This window comes from Rhinolophus sinicus, linkage group LG07, assembly GCF_036562045.2.
Source record: "Rhinolophus sinicus isolate RSC01 linkage group LG07, ASM3656204v1, whole genome shotgun sequence".
NCBI lineage: Eukaryota > Metazoa > Chordata > Mammalia > Chiroptera > Rhinolophidae > Rhinolophus > Rhinolophus sinicus.
In genome coordinates this window covers 109,966,444-109,988,108 of record NC_133757.1, presented here as the reverse complement: position 1 = coordinate 109,988,108, position 21,665 = coordinate 109,966,444, and the positions used below count along the sequence as shown (strand labels likewise).

General features: G+C 38.8%; 1 protein-coding gene across 1 annotated transcript in view; it reads left to right on the top strand.

Moving 5' to 3' along the window:
- Nucleotides 1-18,603, top strand: part of SMAD1 (SMAD family member 1) — a 67,685-nt gene extending 49,082 nt beyond the window's left edge. The window contains exons 3-6 of the mRNA XM_074338727.1: nucleotides 4,452-4,709; nucleotides 7,226-7,342; nucleotides 13,777-14,126; nucleotides 17,228-18,603. Of these exons, the coding sequence (XP_074194828.1) occupies nucleotides 4,452-4,709; nucleotides 7,226-7,342; nucleotides 13,777-14,126; nucleotides 17,228-17,371 (869 nt within the window). The 3' untranslated portion in view covers nucleotides 17,372-18,603. The remainder of the gene's footprint in view (nucleotides 1-4,451; nucleotides 4,710-7,225; nucleotides 7,343-13,776; nucleotides 14,127-17,227) is intronic.
- Nucleotides 18,604-21,665: the final 3,062 nt, after the last annotated feature.

Below are 21,665 nucleotides of genomic sequence, written 5' to 3'. Positions count from 1 at the left end.
TGTTATGGTAAGCCCAGCAAACTAATGCAGACAGTAGTGGTGGAACTCTCCTGAAATACACAAAAGTAGACTGGAGCAGACCTTGACTAGGTTCTTAACTAGGACATTTCAACATCATCAAGACATGAATTCTTACTAAGTTAGTGTATAAATATAATGTGATCTCAGTAAAAGTAACAATAATCTTTTCTTTCTGGAGGTAGACAAGGTGATAATGAAGTTCGTATGGAAGAAGATGCATGCAAGCAAAACACTGAAAAGGAAGAACTGGGAAAGCTGACTTAGTCTATCAGATATTAAAACATACTATGAAGCTTCTATAATTAAAACAGAGTGGTACTAGGGCACAGACTGGAATAAAATGGAATGGAATGCCTATAAATGTATGGAAGTTTATGAGAATGGTGGTACCTTCAATCTCAGGGACAAAGACGGGCTTTTTAATAAATGGTGTTGGGGCAACTGGCTAACCACTTTGAAAAAGATAAAATTAGATCTATTCCTCATACTATAAATAAGCCAACTCCAAATGGATCAGAGATCTGAAATAATAAGAAACTGTATGTGCATTCCGACTATGCATGGATGAATTCCTCCTTACAATCTGGGTGTAGGAGAAAGCTTTCTATGAACCAAAATCCATATTCAATAAGAGGAAATACTGATAAATTTGATTACCAAAAAATTAAAAAATAAACTTTTGCATATAAGCAAAGTCAAAGACAGATCGTGATAAAATACTTGTAATGTATAATAAATCATGAGCTAGTATCTCATATATTATTAAATGAAAAAGACCAAAAGTGGTCAAAAGACACAAGCAGACAATTCACAAAAAGATACTAAAATGTCCCCTGAAATACATGAAAAGTTGATTAACTTTCACCATATTAAGAGAGATGTAAATTAAAATTGCACCAAAATACCATTTCTAGCCCATCAAATTGTCAAAAAAAAAAAAAAAAAAAAGCGTGACAAAAGATAATCTCTTCTGGAAGCTATGGGGAAAAATTCGCTCTCATACGTTGCTGGTGGCAATGCAAAAGGGTACAACCCTAGTACGGAGTACTTGATGAAAACAAAATGATACCTGCATTTACCGTTTCACCCAGTCTTTCCACGTCTAGGAATTTGCCCTGGAGATACACCTATAACAGTCCTACAGTATACATCCACTCAGTTATTCACTGCAGTGTTACATATGATGGTAAAATATTGTAAACTAGACAGTATTTTGTCTCCCTTGTCTCCCATGGCCAGACACGGGAGAATGGTTGAATAAACTGTGGTGCTATTAGCTGTAAAAACAAATGAGGAAGATTGCTATAAACTAAAATGAAGTGAATTCTAGGAGATAGTGAAGCGAAGTACAGAAGTATGTATAGTAGGCTGCCTTTCTTTTTAGTGACAAAAATGAACTCTGAAAGCATATATTTATGTGCTTGAATTTTTTCAAGAAGAAACCCAGGAAGGATACACTAGCAAAAGGAAATTGATTATCTTCTGAGGAGGTTAAGTGGGGGAACTAAGTAAGAAATTCTAATGTTTCCATATAAGATGCTACACACAAAATTGGGTGAGTCTTAACAGACATACTGTTGAACCAAACAAGCTAGACACTAGAGTACATGCGATTGCATTTATATGAAGATTTGTGCATTTCAGTATAGATGTGTGATACCTCAATACATTTCTTAAGTTTACTAAAGATGCCTGTACCTATGTCAGCAGTGTCAAAATATGTTAACAATCAGAGGGAGGAAAAAGGTTGTTTTCCTTGTCAAGTTCATCTATAGGATGCTGATTTGTTGTAGCTGGTGGCTCACTTCCCAGGTTACCTGCAAAAGCTGATGGATCTCACCTGTAACGCGCAGTAAGGACAGCGCTGTGCCTTAGAGCCAGACCCCTACTCACCACACAGCAGTTGCTGCAGGAGCAACTCAGGGTGCACAAATACAGTGCCCTCTGCAACAGGAAGAGGCGAATTCCAGTTCTAAACCTGTCAGGCAATAGGCGTCACTAAAAACGGGATCCAGTAAGAGAGATGGTTCGGGGGGAGAATGTGTGTGTTGGGGGGTAGGGGGTCCTCTGAAGGGATGAGCTGGAGGATTGACTCAGATTGCTGTCTGGTGCTGCACTTGCGGGGAGGGGATGAGGCCAATATTTGCCCCCTTTTAAAGGTATGAATCAGAATTGAGGCTATAGCTGGATGACCAAAAAAGGCAAGTTGGGAAGCGTAACTCAAGCTGCAGCAGCTAAAAGAAAAAGAGAATGTTGGATTGCATAAGGAATTTAAAAGCATTGAGATATTTCATAGCATGAGTTTATTTTGGAATATAGACTTCTGTTGGCGTTGGGGGAGCCTTTATGACTATCGGGAATGTTTGTGTTCAGCAAAACAAAGGAGTTTACATTTCAGATGGCGATTGAAAGGTGGAAGGAGGAATTCTTTTGATGACTTGGTTTGGGCAGATTCCATCAGTGCTAAAAATAAAATACGTTTCTTACACTAAAAAGATTCGTTTCTAAGGGGTCAAATAGTAGGGAAATAAGCAAATCTTATTGCTACGAGTACAGGATTATGTGAAACTTAAACAGTGTATGAGAAATTTTAATACCTTCAAAACGTATTTTCACTTAGTCTCAGCTCATGAGTACATGATAATCCAAGTGGTAAGAACATTTTTTCCTATAGAAAGCTTAGAAATTATGGATTGATACTCAGGAAAGCCCACAACAATCTACTTAATTCCCAATGCCACTAAGTATTGTTTCTTTGGGAAAATAGATTCTGAGTCCTAACTTCCAGTAACAGTAACATATTTTAAATCTCTTCCTCTCTCCTCCCATACAGTTGACCAAATGGGCTGTGTTTCTCTTTCTGGCCAAGGCCACGAGCTAGGGAATCCAAGGGCCTTTATTATTGGGAAGAGCCATCTGGTGCCTCTGGCAGGAAGCTGAGGCTCTAACCCTGCTTAGGGCTGTTAGTCACCCTTCCCTTTGATTATCACTGCGTTTGTGGTGGCTCTGCCTCTGGAGGCTTCTGACCATGCTAACTATTAACTCCTGAGGTTCCTATCACATAGAGCTTTTAGGAATGACTTGTTTTCTTTCTTTTTTTCTTTTTTTTTTTTATTGGGGAAGGTGAACAGGACTTTATTGGGGAACAGTGTGTACTTCCAGGATTTTTTCCAAGTCAAGTTGTTGTCCATTCAATCTTACTTGTGGAGGGCACAGCTCAGCTCCAGGTCCAGTTGCCGTTCTTAGTTACAGGGGGCTCAGCCCACCATCCCTTGCAGGAGTCAAACCGGCAACCTTGTGGTTGAGAGGACGCGCTCCAACCAACTGAGCCATCCGGGAGCCCAGTGGCAGCTCAGCTCAAGGTGCTGTGTTCAACCTTAGTTGCAGGGTGCACTGCGCACCATCCCTTGAGGGACTCGAGGAGTTGAACTAGCAACCTTGTGGTTGAAAACCCGCTCTCCAACCAACTGAGCCACATCTGGCACTGGCCCATGTGGGAATGGAACTGGCCGCCTTTGGTGTTAGGAGCAAAACCGCCTGAGCCACCAGGCCGGCCCTTGACTTGTTTTCTTTCCTTCTCTACTGGTACAAACATTTTTGACCTTTATACTTAAGTATTTGGTTAATGGAATGTGGATTTTATAACCTATTTCTTTTTTTTTTCATATCAGATAATGATAAGGATTACTGAGAGGTGGGTAAAAACATTAAGATCCTTAGAGAAAAGGGGTTTGTAACGTACAGTCATGCTCTGCACGGCGACTTTTCAGTCCGTGATGGACCACATATATGCTGATGGTCCCATAAGATTATAATGGAAGCTAAAGAATTCTTATCACCTAGTTGTAGAGCTGTGGTGATGTAGTATAAGGCGTTACGTACCTGTGAGGACGCTGCTGCAAACATACCTGTGCTGCCAGTCCTGTGAAAGTATAGCATGTACAAGTACAGTAATGGGCTGTGTATATCTAGGTCTGTCTGTCTGTCTATCATCTGTCTGTCTATCTACCTACCTACCTATCTATCTGTCTCTGTGTACATACACTCTACGATGTTCGCACAACCACGAAATCGCCTAACAACGAATATATGTTTTCAGAACGTGTCCCTGTTATTGAGCGGCATGTGACTGTATGACTAGTAGAACACAATGTAAAGTCTGTCCCACAAAACATCATATTTTGTCTAATTAACTATGTTCATTGGCATTTGGATTTTATACTGCTAACTAAGGACACTACTTTTTTACTGCATTTGTTCCTGAGTGGAAAATGCCTTTTCATTTGAATGGTGCTTTTGAGCTGGCAGCAGGACAGGGTTCAGATAATTTGTTGTTACTTACAGATCATGTTTCAACTTTATTGTGACGTTGTTACAGATTTTCAACATTTTCATTTTTGTCTCTTTTTTTTCTCTTTCCTTTTTCCCAGTTCTTCCTCCAGTGCTGGTTCCAAGACACAGCGAATATAATCCACAGCACAGCCTCTTAGCTCAGTTCCGTAACTTAGGACAAAATGAGCCTCACATGCCACTCAATGCCACGTTCCCGGATTCCTTCCAGCAACCCAACAGCCATCCGTTTCCCCATTCTCCCAATAGCAGCTACCCGAACTCTCCTGGAAGCAGCAGTAGCACCTACCCTCACTCTCCCACCAGCTCAGACCCAGGAAGCCCTTTTCAGATGCCAGGTAGGTTGGAATGTTGGGTGCTGTTCTGTGGTCAGATTAGATGGTTGGTATCACAGTGTCCAGGAGAAGCTGGTACACCTGGAATGAAGGGAGCTTTTCTTCTCTGGTACTTGGTGCTGTGCTCTAGAACCCAGCATTCGACTGTGGCTGAAAGAACACCCGGGGCCAAATAATAAGCACATGCCTCCTTTTATTCCTCAGCCACAGTTGCTTGAATAAGTTTTGGTTTTTTTATTTTGAAAGGTTTTAAAACAGCTGCATCCTTCGGGGAGTGGCATCATCGTTATAGGATTCACTCATGATAAAAGAGAGAAAGAAAGACTGCGTTGCACACATTTGCTTTAGGAGAAACACAGCCTCCATCAACATCATTTCATATGTGGGAAAAAAATCCTGCTATCAGTGCAACCTCAGAAAAAATATTTCCTGAGGGATCACAGCCCCCTACTTAATTAAATTCATCTAAGTGGTGATGTAATCCCGAGAAACATATACTTTAGCAACAAAGGAATTGCAACAGAAGTACTGGAAACCATCTGCTTGTTTAACTTAGCAAAGACAAAAAACAATTATCCTCCTTTTTTAGACTTAACTGGTGGTGTAATATTTATCAAAATAAATGATTAATTAGGAGAGTACATTTTTCAAGTTCATAGGTGAATAAGCAAGCATCTCGAAGAACAAAATGATTAGTGCCAAATTTCTTGCCAGTGGACCTCAAGAAAGATACTCTAAACAAAGATATACCTGACACCTATTAACATTTCAAGAAGGGAAAACGAGTGGGCATGCGTGTTTATTGGGCCACTTGCAGTGCTTTTTAAGTAAATTCGAATTCAACAACAGTGCTGATATGTCCTCAAAAATTGAAAAGTGGTTCACACTTGATACTGCTATCTTTTATGGATATTTGTATTGCTTCGTTTTATTTCAAGTCTGTTTATTTTGCATTGTTTTGTTTGTTTTTCAGTCCAAAACTGTTCAGGATGAGGGTGGGACATTCCTTAGTTTAAAAATCAAACTAATATCATCTGGTGATGTCCTGTCCACTCCTTCCCAGACCCATTGGGTTTGATGAACAGCGAGTAGGGGAGTAGATAGCTGCAGGGGCAAACCCAGGGTGGGCCCAAGAATGAAAAAAACTGAAGATTATTGGTTGAATTTACACTTTCCCCCTGGCTGCCACGGATTAAGACATAGGCCAAATAGAGGAAATATGGAGAAGAGAAAGTCACCCGGGGTGGAAGAGGTCCTTGAGGGAATAGTGGACACCACCAGTAGCTACTCTGCTCCCTCTTGGTGCTAATGCCTGCCAGAGGTTGCCCGTGAAATCTTCACCAGCTTGTGTGCAGAAATGTGTGGCATTTGGTCTCAGAGGAGGTTCTTTGTCTTCATTCCTGGCTTGAAGTAAAGCCGAGTCAGTGTTCTGGCTGCACGGAAGAACCCGAATTAAAAGAAGATGGAGAAAGAGTGAACAAGGCATCCAGAGAAGGTCCCCACAGGCCTGTCTTTGTTCTCTGAGTTCTTGCTTCTTAGCAGCTGGATGGTGGAAATCACTGGGTTGTGATTCCGCTGCAGAGTCGGTCTTGGAAATGTCTGAGAACTCCAGGGAGCACTATTAGCTGTTTATGGCGGTTAGTGGCCGGGGGTGGTCCAGAGGACTTAGCCAGGTTGTTCCTGCTTCCCTGAGGTTAGACTTTGTTCCCCGCTCTGCGTAACAGCTACGTGGCTCACCATAGCCACTGAGGAACTTGAAGTTTGATCACAAAGAATTGTTTGTGGGAAACCCATACCCTTTATTTTATTTAAGAAAACAGAAGACTTATGTTAGTGTTCTTTGTTTCAAAAATCATATTGTTTGCCTCTTATTTGCCTGCTGGCAGTGAGCGTCCCAGAAGAAACATATGTGTAAATTCTGAAATAAAAGATAACCGTGATAATCTGATTTGTTTTCTATTACCCTGCTACTAGGGATTTTAAAACTAGTGGGTAGGGAGATGGGAGTCCTAACAGATTGCCAGAAGTCTCAGGAGATGAACAATTTAAGTCAGTAAGTTGATTGTGATGAAACTCAGTTGGGAAATTCCTAAGAGCCCATGGATTTAATGCAGGAGACCCTGAAGCTCCTTCTGTTAAGTCCTGTGTAGCATTCAAAGGTTTTCCATCCACTGGTGAAACTACAAAACAGAGGTCCCTCTTGAAATAGAGTGCATGAAAGCATGTTTAAATGCTCCTCTGACTGTTTTTAAATGGCATGATCCTGGGTAGGCAGACAGCTTTTGGAACTGGCATTTCATGCTTTTCCCCCTCCTCACTGAATTTTCACTAAAATTTTAGAACATCGTGAGATGGTAGTAATTCTGCAAGTTTGCATCAAGTCCAGTGTCTGTAGTAACCAGTCTTCTGATTGGAAGGTTGAAATGGCAACTTAATCTCTTGAGAATTTCAGCATAGAATTTTAGTAAACAAGTGTGTGTTTACTGAGGATAAAAAAAACATTTTTTTTAACTTTGTAGCGGATACACCCCCACCTGCTTACCTGCCTCCTGAAGACCCCATGACCCAGGATGGCTCTCAGCCAATGGACACAAATATGATGGCACCTTCACTGCCCTCAGAAATCAGCAGAGGAGGTAAAATGCATGGCTGCTTACTCCCTTTTTAGGGCCTAAAGTTCATCTGTCCAAATGTTACTTTCTCTCACAAATTTCTGTTAGTCATTATAAAGATAGCAATTTGAGAAAGACAGCCCAGTAAGAGAAGCTCTATAGAAAGAGTTATTTGGCTTACCAATAAGTCTCTTACATGAAGAACAAATACAGATTTAACTAGTGAAGGTCTGAGTGTAATTGTGTAGTCATCTGTTCAGAGCTTCAATACTTAATAATTTTGAGTTGCTGATAGAAGAATATTTTTAAGGGAAAGACAAAAGGGTTTTGAGAAACAATGAGCCAAACAATACCGAAATAGAGTTTCCACTGGTGATTTCCAAACTTAGAAGTTCATATAACAAAGCTTTCTAAAAGGTTCTTTTGTAGTTAGGATAGATCTTCATAAACCCCATCTATTTTCTAGCCCTCATTTACGTATAACTGCAAGAGGAACAAACTAATAGCATTTCTTTCTTGCTGTATTCATTTGTTTCTAACCGTGTTCCAAAAAGGAATCGAGGCTCATGTTTTTCCTGTTCTCACCTGGAAGAACTTTAAGCAGAACCAGACATTTCTTGCCCTCTCTAGTGGAGGGTGAGTCTGCTTCCAGCTCTGCATGTGCCCTGGCAGTGACTGAGGCGAGGTTGCCCTCATTCATCCAGAGCTGCTGCAGGGGTGAGTTGAGTAGGCTGAAGGGTTCAGGGAGCTCAGGGAAAGAAGTGTCAGGAGAAAGTCATCGCCACACCGGGAATAAAAACTGCTCCCAAATAAGAGGAAAGTGCTTCCCTGGTGCACTCAGCACGTGGCATGGCTCATGGAACTTGTATAAATGTTATGCAAATTGAAGTTAAATGCAATTCGACTGCTGAGTATGTCTTATTTCATTCTTATCAACGTTTTAATTAAAATTGGAGATACCTCAGACTTTGTCACAGTTGCTTGCATGTAAGTTCTCAAAATTTGACGGTGAACTGAAAGCACCTTTCTTAGATGCGCAGTGTAATAAACTGGAATGTACACCCTTTTAATCTGTAACAGATTTTCATGCCTGTTTTATTGGCTCCATATTTTACAGCTCTTGATCATCTCTAGAACATCCTCTCAAACATACCATTTCCCCGAAAATAAGACCGGGTCTTATATTAATTTTTGCTCCAAAAGACGCATTAGGGCTTATGTTCAGGGCATGTCATCCTGAGAAATCGTGTTAGGGCTTATTTTCCAGTTAGGTCTTATTTTTGGGGAAACATGGTATAATTATGAGCCAACAAAGATTCTGGTTGGGGAAAATAACTCCTATCTCACATGTCTTTGGAATTTTTACTTGGAGAACAGGATATCAGGAAAGAACAGACACAGCACTTCTGTATACTCATGAGTTTGTGGACGTTCTGGCTATTGCTAAGCCTATAATGTCAGATTTCAGGAACTAGACCTTTAAATTGCTTACTTTTTTTTTCCCCCCCAGTTAAAATAAGTTTACAGAGAATGTTTTCATGAGGAAGGAATGTTGGCCTTTTTGTCGCTGTTGTTTTTACCTTTGGTGGTTTTCTTAGAGCAGGAATCGTCAAACTACAGCCCACAGGCCAATTCAGCCTGCTGCCTCTTTTTGTAAATAAAGCTTTATTGCAGTACAGCTGTGTTCATTCATTACCTATTAGCTGTGGCTGCTTTTGCACTAGTAGGGCACAATTGAATACTTGCAATAGAGACCATATGGCCCACAAAACCTTTCTGGTCTTTTATAGAAAAAAAAATTGTCAACCTTCAACCTAGATGGATAGTTTTTTGAACAACCCTGATAGCTGATAAAAGCCCTCTCTTAATGATGTTGTGGCCTTACTTAAGGTTTGGCACTTGCAAATCATTAAAATGTTGTTCTTTGAAATAAGAGCAAATTCAGAAGGGATAGCTCCTTAGCAAACAGAAGAGAGTGTATGTTTGTTTTCGGCTCACCTGCTTAAGTGTATAAAGCAGCTGATGTTTGTGTGGTTTTTTTAATGATCATTTTTCTTGTTTACCAAATTCTCAAGTAAAGTGCATTTTAATATTTGTGGAGGGTGATGTTAAGAAAACAGAAGTACTTTTTGCTTTAACAGTTACAGTTCATGCCGCCAGTGTGCATTTTCTTTCTTTTTTTATGATTGTACACCCAAGACTTCATAAACCTCAAATCATTGCATATTGGCATACTGGGTAGACGGAGTTTGTATTCCTGGAATGTCTTAACGTGGTGGTATAAGAGATTTTACTACAGAACGAACTTCTCTTTAGAACCTTTTTAGTTGCAAATGTTTAGAAGCATGTTCTGTTGGGAGATTTGTTAGTCTTAAGAGATTTGACTTAACAAGCTGCATCCTGTCGGTAAAGTTGGGTAATTTCCATTGTTGGCCCATTCTGGGAATGGAGAGACAAAACACACCTGCTCTGCATGACTTAAAGCAAATATAAGGAAGTTAGCATGAAATCTGGATGAGAGAGATATGATTCATTCTGTAAGAATAGCCAGCTGGCAAGGTTTCTTCCTGCCTCTGAGGACTGGAGCAGAGCGTAGCTATGGTAGTTATTGGCAACTCCCTGTGAAGTAAAGTAACTTCTTATCAATAATTAGAAACTGATTTTCATTGCTTTGAAAAAGCATCGGCATACTGCGGCTCTGTAGAAAGGAATTCCTTTTTTGGCCAGCACCTTTGGCATATTTCCTCTCCTCTATTGTTCTCTTCCCCCTTTTTTTTGACTTCACTTACCAATCGGTGATTTTTGTGGTCTATCAACTCATAATGGTTGGTAGTAATTAGCTGAGGTAGTGATTTGCTGTTTGGCAGCACGAGTCTATTGTTATCTATTGTTACAGAACAGAACTGATGTTAAAAAATTGCTTATAACCTAAAACTAAAAGCAAATTAAAACAAGTAAACCTAATGTATTTCAGATGAACAACAACTCACTGGGTAATAAAAAAAAGAATTAATCCAAAACAACTTATGAATATAGTACTTGGCTATATATCCTCAGTTTGGGGCAGGTAGGGTAGAGTAATTGCAAAGAACCCTGTGTGTTTTTAGTAGACTTGTTTACTTAGTAGCAGTATGAATGAATCAGTTCTGAAACTTTTAGAAGGTATTATAAGATTAAGCAAATGACTAAATGTGTAGTATTGTTCTGTGAAATAAGGTTTTCACTGTGAAATCAGAGACGTGTAAATATGGAGGAGGGCAAAAAATAAACCCTGTGGAGACTGGGACAGGGAGGCACAAGATGAGCCTGGAACATTTTGTTATGTCAGGAAGTAAAGAAATGCTTATGAAAATGATGTGGACATATCACAGGAGGCAACTTGGAGGGGCTTTCATTAGCCAACTCTAGGGTAATTTGAGCACCAGAATAAAGTACAGTGATGAATATTAAACCCTGAAAAACAATAGTTATTCATAAGTCCATGCCAATAATAAATAGGTAAATGAAGGGGGAAGGATGATTGGTAAATGTAGTGAGTGCTGGAGTTGGAAAGTCATCATTTCGTAGTCATCAGGCAGGAATCATTAATGGATACGGAGTATAGAGATTTTTAAAATAAGAATCAGGATATTTACATGGTCTTAAAGTGTTTCCTCACAGGCTGCCTATTCGTTTCAAGAGAGAGTAAAAATCAGCAATTGTACTCTGGAACATTCCTATTAAAAATTAGGAAGAAAATAAGAATTCTGGGAATGCTGTTAAAATCTTTCCAGATGCCTTGAGTAGTTTATTCAAATGTAGAATTACAGATAATGTAAATAAGCCAAAATAATTGTTTTTTGCAGATGATATGATTAATTAATTGATTGCTGAAATTCTTTGGATAGATTCAAGTGAAATTAGTAGGTCAAAGGCTCTTGGTGTATTTGACCAATTTACTTTCCAGGAAGTTTTTATTAATTTCTTCTTGTATCAGAAATTTATGAGTGCGTTTCCTCCTTCTCCCCTGTCAGTATTACTTATGGTCATTGTGTCGATTCATATGATATGGTTGTTTATCTAGAAACCTCTAAAGAACCTATTTTTGGAAATTATGTATCAGTTTCCTTTAATCTGGCAATAACCAATTAGAAGATATACTGGAGGGGAAAATTACATTCCCAGTAGCAACAGAAAACATAATTTTGTGGGAAATAATTGGAACCAGCAATATGTGAGATTTATGTAAAGAAAACCAAATTTTATTGAGAGAGAGAGAAAATTTGAATAAATTAAATATACAGTCTGTGTTTCTTAAAGAGAAGCCCTAATATTGTGAGAAAATTTTTGAGGCTATTCATTCTTCCTAATTTAATTTATAATTTAAAACAATCCATGCCAGAATCACAATGTGATGTTTTTTGAAAGTTGGAAAATGTATTTTGAATATTATAAACAAGTAAAAATAGCTAAATTTTTTAATGGAAGAGTAAAGAAAATATTCTTGATGTTGGGGTTAATAAAACATGAAACTACAATTAAATCAGTGTGCAGACAAAACAGTAGAATAAATTAAACTCAGACTATACTATATTTAAAAATTTAATGTATGTTAAGTGGAGCAAAATAAATCAGTAGAATATTCTTCTAATGGTCCTTCAATAACAAAGTTAGCTTTTGGGTGAGGCCAGGGGTTCAAATGTATATGCAAATAGATTGAACTGAATTTTTTTTAAAAAGCAAGCTATCAAAAAGCTAGAAGAAAATATATTTGATCAGAGAGGTAGAAATTTTCTAAGCATAAAAAGCAGTAGAAAAAATTGCAAGAGATTTGACTAATGAAAGATTTCAAACTTATATAGGTTTAAAAAAAGACCATGAACAAAATTAAAAGACAAAGGACTAATGAGGAAACAAATAAGAAGTAAATTATTTATATCTTTCCTATAGGTGCAGCTCATAAAAAAATTCTTAAAAATACTAGAACCCCACTGGGATAAATAGGTAAGAAATATGAACAGTAAATTCATAAGAGAAACATAGATGGCTAATAAGCATGAAGTCATATCCAACCTCATGTGCAAATTAAAACAATACTGTTTTTCAGCTTTAAAATAGGGACATTTTGCTTTTGTTTTAAACTCAGACTCAGTGCTGGCATGAGGGATATGAGAGAGGCACGCATACGCTACTGGTGAGGGTGTAAATTGATACAAGCATTCTGGAAAGTCGTTTGGCAAAGTGAATCAAGAGCCTGCAATCCAATGATTTAATGTCCAGGAATCTCTTCTAAGGATATTATCAAAAATGATCCAGACACATTTATCATGGCATTGTTATAACTGCAGAAAATTATTGTAAACACAATGGTCCAGTAACGGGAATATACTTAAATAAATGGTTGTATCCCTACAATCATGTAGATATTTTAAATGTTTGCGAAGAAAGTTTAATGATACTCAAAACCGAATAGTGTATCGAACTGCTAACAGTTCTTCCCTCTAGGTCACTAAAGGAGTGAGAGTATTCTCTGCTTCTTTATATTTTGTTTTACCTTCTAAATTGTCTAAAATGAGAATTTCCCATTTTTATAATCGAGGGAAAAAAGTGAAAAACAAAAACACACAACACACACTCTTACATTGTTTTCTCTACGTCAGACAGAAAAATGGACTTCTGGTCCAGCAGCTATTTAATTGTTACAGAAATCTTAGCCACCCTGTGTACATATAAACACAACACGTGATATTTTGTGTGAGACATAGTGTTAATGTTCACTAAGCCGGGCCATCGTTCCCTGCAAGGTAGATGGTTTAAAGCCACAGGGGATGTGACTGTGTTTGCTGGGTGGCCTGTAATAAAGTAATCGCCCTTAATGGTGTGGGGCTTTGCCAGAATGGTTTTTCTCCCCCCCTTTCCTTTATTTAAAGTCTGGGTAGGATCAATTTCCTACACTCCTGGCACTCCAGCTCTCACAGGAAGAAGTTGGGAGCAGATGGTAGTTCAGTGAGATCAGATTCCACACAGTATGAGTAATTTTTCTAGTTTTTTTTCCCCCTGAACCTTACATCTTACAGCTCTCAGCAATACTTCCTCCACCTGTGGTTTGCTAGTTCTTTTACTTTGTTCGATCCTCCCTTCTCCTACCCTAAAAATTTTCAAACAGCTTAGCCACAAAGTAAATGCCAGAGAACTACCGTATGTGATAAATACTTGCAGGAACCCATAATAAAGTCCACCTTTATTGTGCTACATTTAAGTGAGACTGTGCTTTCAATCCATGACCAAATAGGGCATTAAATGCTTATCAAGATGAAATGGCTGTACTTTGTCACAAATTTTTAATAGACTGTTATATTATTTCCTAGAAACCAAGACATGCATGGTGACATATGGGCATTGTATTAACTAATACAGTTAGTTAAGATTTTCTCAGTTGTGCAAGAGTTGGAGAATATTTCTCTAATTAGCCAGAGTTTAAATCCATGTAAATTCATACGCTGAAGCTACACAGATGCTTTTCAGCTGTAAAAAAACGAGAGTGACTAGTTCTATGCTTTGTCGTCCTGTAGGCGTCCATCTTTATTATGTTGGAGGGGAGGTATATGCCGAGTGCCTCAGTGACAGCAGCATCTTTGTGCAAAGTCGGAACTGCAACTACCATCACGGATTTCATCCTACTACTGTTTGCAAGATCCCGAGTGGGTGTAGTTTGAAAATTTTTAATAACCAAGAATTTGCTCAGTTACTGGCACAGTCTGTGAACCATGGCTTTGAGACCGTCTACGAGCTCACAAAAATGTGTACTATACGCATGAGCTTTGTGAAGGTAAGTGAGCCCGGACTCCTCTGGTTGGGATTTCACACGCCTTGCTGCGCTTTCCCCCAATGTGCAAATCTATTTCCTCTTAATACATGTCCATAGAAACCCACATGTTATCTAGGCATTTTTAGACTTCAACAAGGATATCAGTTATTAGGAGAAAACAGCCAGTCCTTGAATAACATCGTTTCATTCAACGTCATTTTGTTATGACATTGATGAGATACCACAGAGACTTAACTCTTTTTTCTATCAATTAGCCTGTGGTGAAATTGGTTTCGTTATATTCGTTGTACATTGTTTCATGTAAAGTTGAAGAACATTAAGTAAGGAGTTAGTTGAGTATCATCAGAATATAGGAGTGTGTGTGTTAAATGTCAGTAGTAGCAGGCTGTAATAACTTTTCCTTATTTGAATAGCGCTATTTAAGCTATTGTAATACCATTACAGTACGTTATGTTCTATACTTAACATGTAGGTATAGTTTAAATGTATGATTGTCTTTTGAGATCAATTCAATAAACACATCCCCCCCTTTCTTTTCATTCTGTTTTTCATACTTTTATGATGGTAACACCTCTTGCTTTTGTTTCAACTATAACCAAGTGATCTTTTTGTAAAAATAGAAGTTCGTCTCGTGAGATTTATTTTTGATTGGTCGAGTTTTTTTTTTTTTTAATGGTTCCAGTAAACCTCATGATTTTCTTATAATTCAAAAGTTAATAAGGCCTTTTCCCAAAGAGAAATAGATGCCTTTAGCTCTAAGATTGTCTTGTAAGGTTTGAGGAGGGAGAAGTTTAAAGACATTGCTCTCAATAATTGATTTCTTTGCTGCCTCCTTTTCTACCTCTGGGAAATGAAAAAAGAATTTAAGATGCCATTGAAATGTAAAAAAATTAAAATGTCTGATTAGATTTCATGAGTCAGTAACTTATTCTAGTGACTGACTTATCTCTGAGTTCTCAAAGATAAATTTTTATCCTGTTACCTTGAGAAACAAAATTAATTATATATTTGGGTGAGGCAACCACCTTTCATGTCCTCTCTTCAGAAGCTCACCTAACTTGTTGTTAAACCTGTTTTGTAATGTATTTATTACAGAGGGCAATTTTGGAACCTGACTTTGTTAATCATCCTTTAGATCAAAGGTATCTTTCCCTGAATATCTTTTTTTACCCCTACTTTAAATCATGTTAGCAGATTTTCATTGTAGTCTCTTAGTGTTTGTTTTCTCGAAACATAATTCTATAATGCTTCATAGCTGAGCCTGGCACCTTTTTAGTATTAAAGGAGGATTTTTACCTGTATGTTTTGCACCTATGAGACGACACAGACCTTTCTCATCCATTATTAACATTTTTGACTTAGCATTTGGGCTAAAATGAATTTTAAAATGAGGACAGTGACTTGCCAGCGTTGTTTTTTGTGTGCTGCTTTTATTGGTGTGGAAGAAAGACTACCTCTGAGAGTAAGAGATCGAGGTTCTCGTTCTGTGTGCCATTTTAACTGTGTGGTTAAGACCTGGGGATTCTTTTCTGACCCTCATGCTCTTCCTCTTTAAAATGGGTGAATGGAGTCGAGAACTGTGGCAGTCATTGCTAAGGTCCCTTGCTGAGGCTTTTATTATTGAAGGGCCGTTCTAGAAGAATTTATGACTCTAATGCTCATTTGGCTTTCTCCTCAAACTCATTTCATATTGATTACCCAATCAATTTTAATTACTTTACTTTTACACGTTTTTAATTATTTACTTTTACACAAGTCAAAACAACCTTTACGCTAATAAAAAGTGTTTATAACACAAGGTATGCATTAAAAATGTGTTAGATTTCATTCATTCAGCAAATACTTTTAGTACTATTCCAGAGAATTAAATACAAAGGTGAGAAAGCACCTAAAGTCTCTAGCTTCAAGATGCTTATGGCCTAGTATGTGTTTAATTATAATGTGATAAGTGCTGGAATGAAGAGTTAAGGATAAACTAATCTTATTTTAAAACTCCTGCTGACATGATAAAGGGCAGCTGCTTATCATACATTAGCAACAAAACATTTGCTCCCAGTACAATATTGTTCTTTATTATCATAAGGCCTGGATACTTGGCCCTCTCACAGTTAGCATCTTAGAGAAATGGTGCAGGACATTTGAGTAATATTAATAGCCAATCTTGTGCTATTTGTAAGATGATCTTTTTTGGACTTTACCACAAAACGTATATTTTATAAATTATTTGCACAGTAAAGTCTGAAAAAATCTGTGTCAGTTCAGCTGAACAAGTATTTCTATAGAGCTTCTGCTGTGTACCAATCACTGTGCTAGATGTTTGAGATCAAAGATAAATAAAACCTGATCCCTGCCTTCAGAGAAATAGAACCCAGTCTTCTCTGATGTTCCTCATGAAACAAGAGTTTATCAGAATTTCATATTCCGTGTCCACCACACCGGTGAGTTATTGATCTTTGCAATAGCTAACTCACTTTTCTCTTTCACATAGTGACTTTCTTCTCTGCAAACTTGGTGTCTTAATTCAGTAATCCTGGAGATAATCTGGCAAGCTACCTTCTTGTACAAATGAATAATGGAATCTGTTGATTCAAGGCAATGATTAGCTGTCAATATTAGCTTTTTGGATACTTTCGTGCTCCTGCCAGTTCTGATTAGAGATTAAAAGCTCAAGAAATCTGTGTTAATAGGAGGACCTTCAGTGGCTGCATAGGGAAAAAACAGCATGTCTGTTTGTCTAACACAACTTTCCTTATTTTCTTAAGGATCAAGTGAGAATTTAATAATATTTATTACAATACCATCAGTAACATAACAGGCAATGAAAATGGAAGTTTAAAACTGTCTTGATTAAAACAGCCTTATAATGTATTTTAAAACATTCGTTCCCCAAGACCAGTACCTCTTAATCCAGAATCCATAGATGAACGTCACGAAACTGTGAACACACCCTGAAATTGCCTGCCAAATTGTGTGCATTTGTGTGTGCAAGTGTGTGGAAAGCACCCGTATCTTTAAGTGCCTGATTATGTGAAGTCTTTTTCCTTAATAAGTCTAAGCACTGAGTTAAGCAAGTTGAATGACCTCCAATATGTTGTTTCTAGGGTTGGGGAGCCGAATACCACCGCCAAGATGTTACTAGCACCCCCTGCTGGATTGAGATCCATCTGCACGGCCCCCTCCAGTGGCTGGATAAAGTTCTTACTCAGATGGGATCACCTCATAATCCTATTTCATCTGTGTCTTAAATGGCCTAGGGCTTCTGCCTCTTGCAAACTATTGAGCCTTGCATGTACTTGAAGGATGGATGAGTCAGACACGATTGAGAACTGACAAAGGAGCCTTGATAATACTTGACCTCTGTGACCAACTGTTGGATTCAGAAATTTAAAAAACCTTGGTAACATACTGTTGATATCAAGAACCTGTTTAGTTTACATTCTAACATTCTATTGTAAAATCACCTACAATGCATACTTTTAGCAGGACTTTGTGTATAGTTAAAGGAGAGATGGCCAAGCCAGGGACAAATTATCTGTTGGAAAAAAACGGTCCTAAGAGATTCTTTTGTGTTTGGCACTTTAAGGTCATCGTTTGGCAAAAGTTTAGCATTAATAGTCTTTCTGAAGTGTGTTTTTATCAGGTTTAGAGCCCATGTTGAGTCTTCTTTTCATGGGTTTTCATAATATTTTAAAACTATTTGTTTAGTAATGGTTTTTGTTTGTTTGTTTTTTAAGTAAAGGTTAATCTTGATGATATACATAGTAATCTTCCTAAAATTGTATGCTAACCATACTGCTGTCAGAATAATGTTAGGCATATGCTCTTTGCTAAATATATCTGTACAGAATATTTGGAAGCTAAGAATTGATTAGACTAGTGGATTTAGGAGTATTTGAGGGGGTGGGGGGAGGTAAGGGAAATGACAACTGCAGATGTAGAATATACTGTAAAACTTCAGTTTGTTGTTTTAAAGAAACAAACTGATGTCTGAATTTTGCTGTGTTTCAATTTTTTAGAGATTTTATCCTACCTTTTTTTTTTTTTTTTTTTTGTCATCTTCTATCTCATTCGCTCCAGAAAGCAGTTATGCAGCTGGTTAATTTCATATAACTGTGAGAGCAAATGAATAATTCCTGCTATTCTGAAATTGACTGCCTATATGTTTCAACATCAATTGTATGGAGTGCTTGAATTTCAATAAGCAGTTTTTATGGAGTTTACAGTACAAAAATAGGCTTTAATTTTCAAGTGAATTGTTTGCCAAACTTAGTAACTGTTAAGTATTTGGAGGGTTTAAAGAACATCCCTGTTGAAATCCATTTCAAACTTTTTAAATTTTTTTGTACTATGTTTGGTTTTGTTTTTCTTCTGCTAATCTTTTATATTCACTTATGCTCTCATACATTGAGTACTTTTATTCCAAAACTAGTGGGTTTTCTCTACTGGAAATTTTAAATAAACCTGTCATTATTGCTTACTTTGATTAAAAATTTGTTATTTCCTTTCTTCACACACTAGATTTTACGATCCATAAGATTCACTACTCTCTTGAGAGATTTTTCTCAGATAGTCTGTGGTAAAATTGGTTTCATTTACAATGTTTACAGACACTAAATGAGGATTTACTGTACTTTTACAATCTACTCGGCCTGGGGTGATCTTATCCTCTCTGTCCATCCCCACCTCCATCCACCCCCTACCTCACCCCTAAAACAAAGTTTGCCCATTAAAGACGCAGATTTGAGGAGATGTAGATTCTTCCCTGGCCAAATAGATGCCACTCTTTCTCCTTTACATTTTCATACCTCTTTCCAGAGTTATTTACCAACCCCATTTAGTCATCAAACTATGACCAAGGAGAAATGTCTACCGCATCTTGCTATTTCCAGAAACATCACAGTGCAAATGGAGAAAACCCCGGATAGAAGACGTAATGTTATAACACAAATTCATGTGTGTCTTTGCCGGATCACTTAGCATCTGTGAACTTCTGTTTCCTCATCTGCAAAATGGATGGAGATGATGTTGTATCCTCACCACAGAGTTGAGGTGAGATCTGTTGGAAGAAACACATGTGGAAATACCTTGGGGACATAACTGCTGTGTAAGTATAAGGGTCACTGTTTTCTTGAACCCTCCCTCGTACTCTGTTTTCCCACTTACCTGCTAAATCATTCCTGGCACAGGTGTTCTGGAGCGATGATGATGATTGGTGGGATATAATAAAAGAAGATTAAATTAAAACTACTGGGCTTCAACAGTGAGGTATAACTAGAAATTGTCTAACATTAAAGAGGTCAGGTCAGGGTTTCTCACCCTTTTCCTAGTGAACAGCAATTTTTCTCCGAGTTCTCGTGGCTGCCTCACGGGTCAGTCATGCAAGCTGATAATTGGGTGTAGCAGCAGCGCTGGCCGCTTGGAGATTTACCCAAGAAGAAACCCCAGCATCCTCAGGAGATTGAAGGCTACTGGATTGGGAGCCTCAGACTTTGCAGCCTGGTGCATAACTTGGCTTGTGTGCAGCTCTTTGTATTTTTGGTAAAATCTTAGTGAAAATCAATGTCATCAGCCATACGAGGCTATTAAGTCTCCTGGAAGTTTTCGACGAAAGGAATGAAAAAGTCAAAGGAACTATTTGTTTGATTACTAGAAAAAAATTAAGCTAGTTTGAACTAAGGAAAACAAAGCAAACTGTCTCCTAGTGGATGTATTTTCTGCCACTAAGAGACGGCTAGCTGGGCTGCTTAGAAGAGGGGGGCCCTGGAGCTAGTAGCACTGCCTCACTGCCTCCGTTGGTAGTGGGTGACCACCAGCCAGTTTCTTAACTTTGCTGCACCCATTCCTCATCTGTAACATAGAGGCAATAAAGCTTGTCTCAAGACATGACTCCTAGTTCATTTCTGTAGAGAATTATCTTTACTTGTTCACTAAAGATTTTTAAAGTCCAAGAAAATAAAAAAGAAGAAATTAAAAGCCACCTGTACTAACACTTGATAATTGAATTAGTTTGTCCTAGTGAACAAGGTGATTGAACTAGGTGATTATGACAACTTGTCATAGAGATATTCAGCATTATGTAGGCATTTTGGATCTAACGGTTAGTCTTACCAGCTCCATTTGTTAAGCAGGTATTGGCACCAATCCTGTGCCAGCCTCTGTGCTGGGTGATAAAAGTGAACAGATCCTTGGCCCCACCCTCAGGGAGCCTGCACTCTCGTGAGAAAGGCAGACAAGTGAATAAACAATGACACCGTGCTGTGAAGGCAAGGCTACAGAAGGGAACATAAACTGGACGGGAAGAGGAAGGGAAGCCTTCTCAAAGGAGATGGTGTGCTAAGTCGGAATTTACAGGCAAGGGATGGAGACAGGAAGATGTATACAAGGCATGCAGAAGGGACAGAATGGGAGAGCCTGGCACATTGGGGAACAGTGATGCCATGTAGCTGGAGTGCTGGGCAACTAGTGAAGGTAAAGAATGGAAAGGTAGGAAGCGGCCAGGTCAATACAGAGCTTGTGTACATTATACTAAGAAATGGGATTTCCGCGCGCCCCCCCCCCCCTCGCCACCCAGGATTTTAGCTCCTAGAGAGCTCAGCCTAGAAAGGTTGAGAGAAACAGTCCAGGGTCTAGGAGAGAACAGACAGTGAGGCGTACACACAAGGAGCAGAGAAGAGCTAAGAAAGACAGAAATAGAAGCCATGAGGAGAGTTTTCAACAAGGAGGGCTTGACGGGCAAGGGGATAATAGTACAGGATTGAGAAGGTAGAAAAGGTTTACGTTTGGTCATCAGGAAGTCTTTAGTGACCAAAGAAGTATTTTGGGGTCGTGCAAAAAGCCAGACCGTGAGGGTTTGAGAGTTTGAACTGAAAAAGTGGAGGCAAACAGCATTTGATTCTAGGAAAGTTTATTGGTGAGGAGGACACGGAGATCTGAAGGTGGTGGCTAGAGAGAGAGAGGAGATGTGAAGGAAGGCTGTGTTAGGACAGAGTTGTAGCATGCATGTGTGATGTCCGCCTCAAGGTCATCCACTAGAAGGGGACTGAAGCTGGGCTGAAGAGGAACAGGAAGGTCAGAGCAGTTGCTGTGAAGAGGGGTGTCAACTAACAGTTAGCTCAAGCCCTGGGAAGAGCATCAGTGGCACAACTGAGGTTGGGTGGTGTGGCCTCACCTGTAGATCCAACCTGCAGGGTTACATACAGGCTCTGGAATGTGGGGGCAGGATTATAGAAAAAGAATGTGGTAAAATACCTGAAGTTGAGGATTGACAATGCAGCCTTGGGAAAATTCTAGGAAATGAATGCCCAGCATCGGAACGATGGCCTCTGTGGTCCAGGCTAAGAAGCCGACTAGATACAAGAAGCCAAAACAGCTGCAGGGCAGCTGAGGTGAGAGCAAAGAGCACATTCAGTGTCAGTGACCCCGGCCTTCTCTCATGACTTCACTCAGAGGAATTTGAGAACGCAGCCTCTCAAAATTCTCAGACAATAAATCCTGAACCAAGGCCCTTCATGAAGAATGCTGATGTAGTGGAGAGTTGGG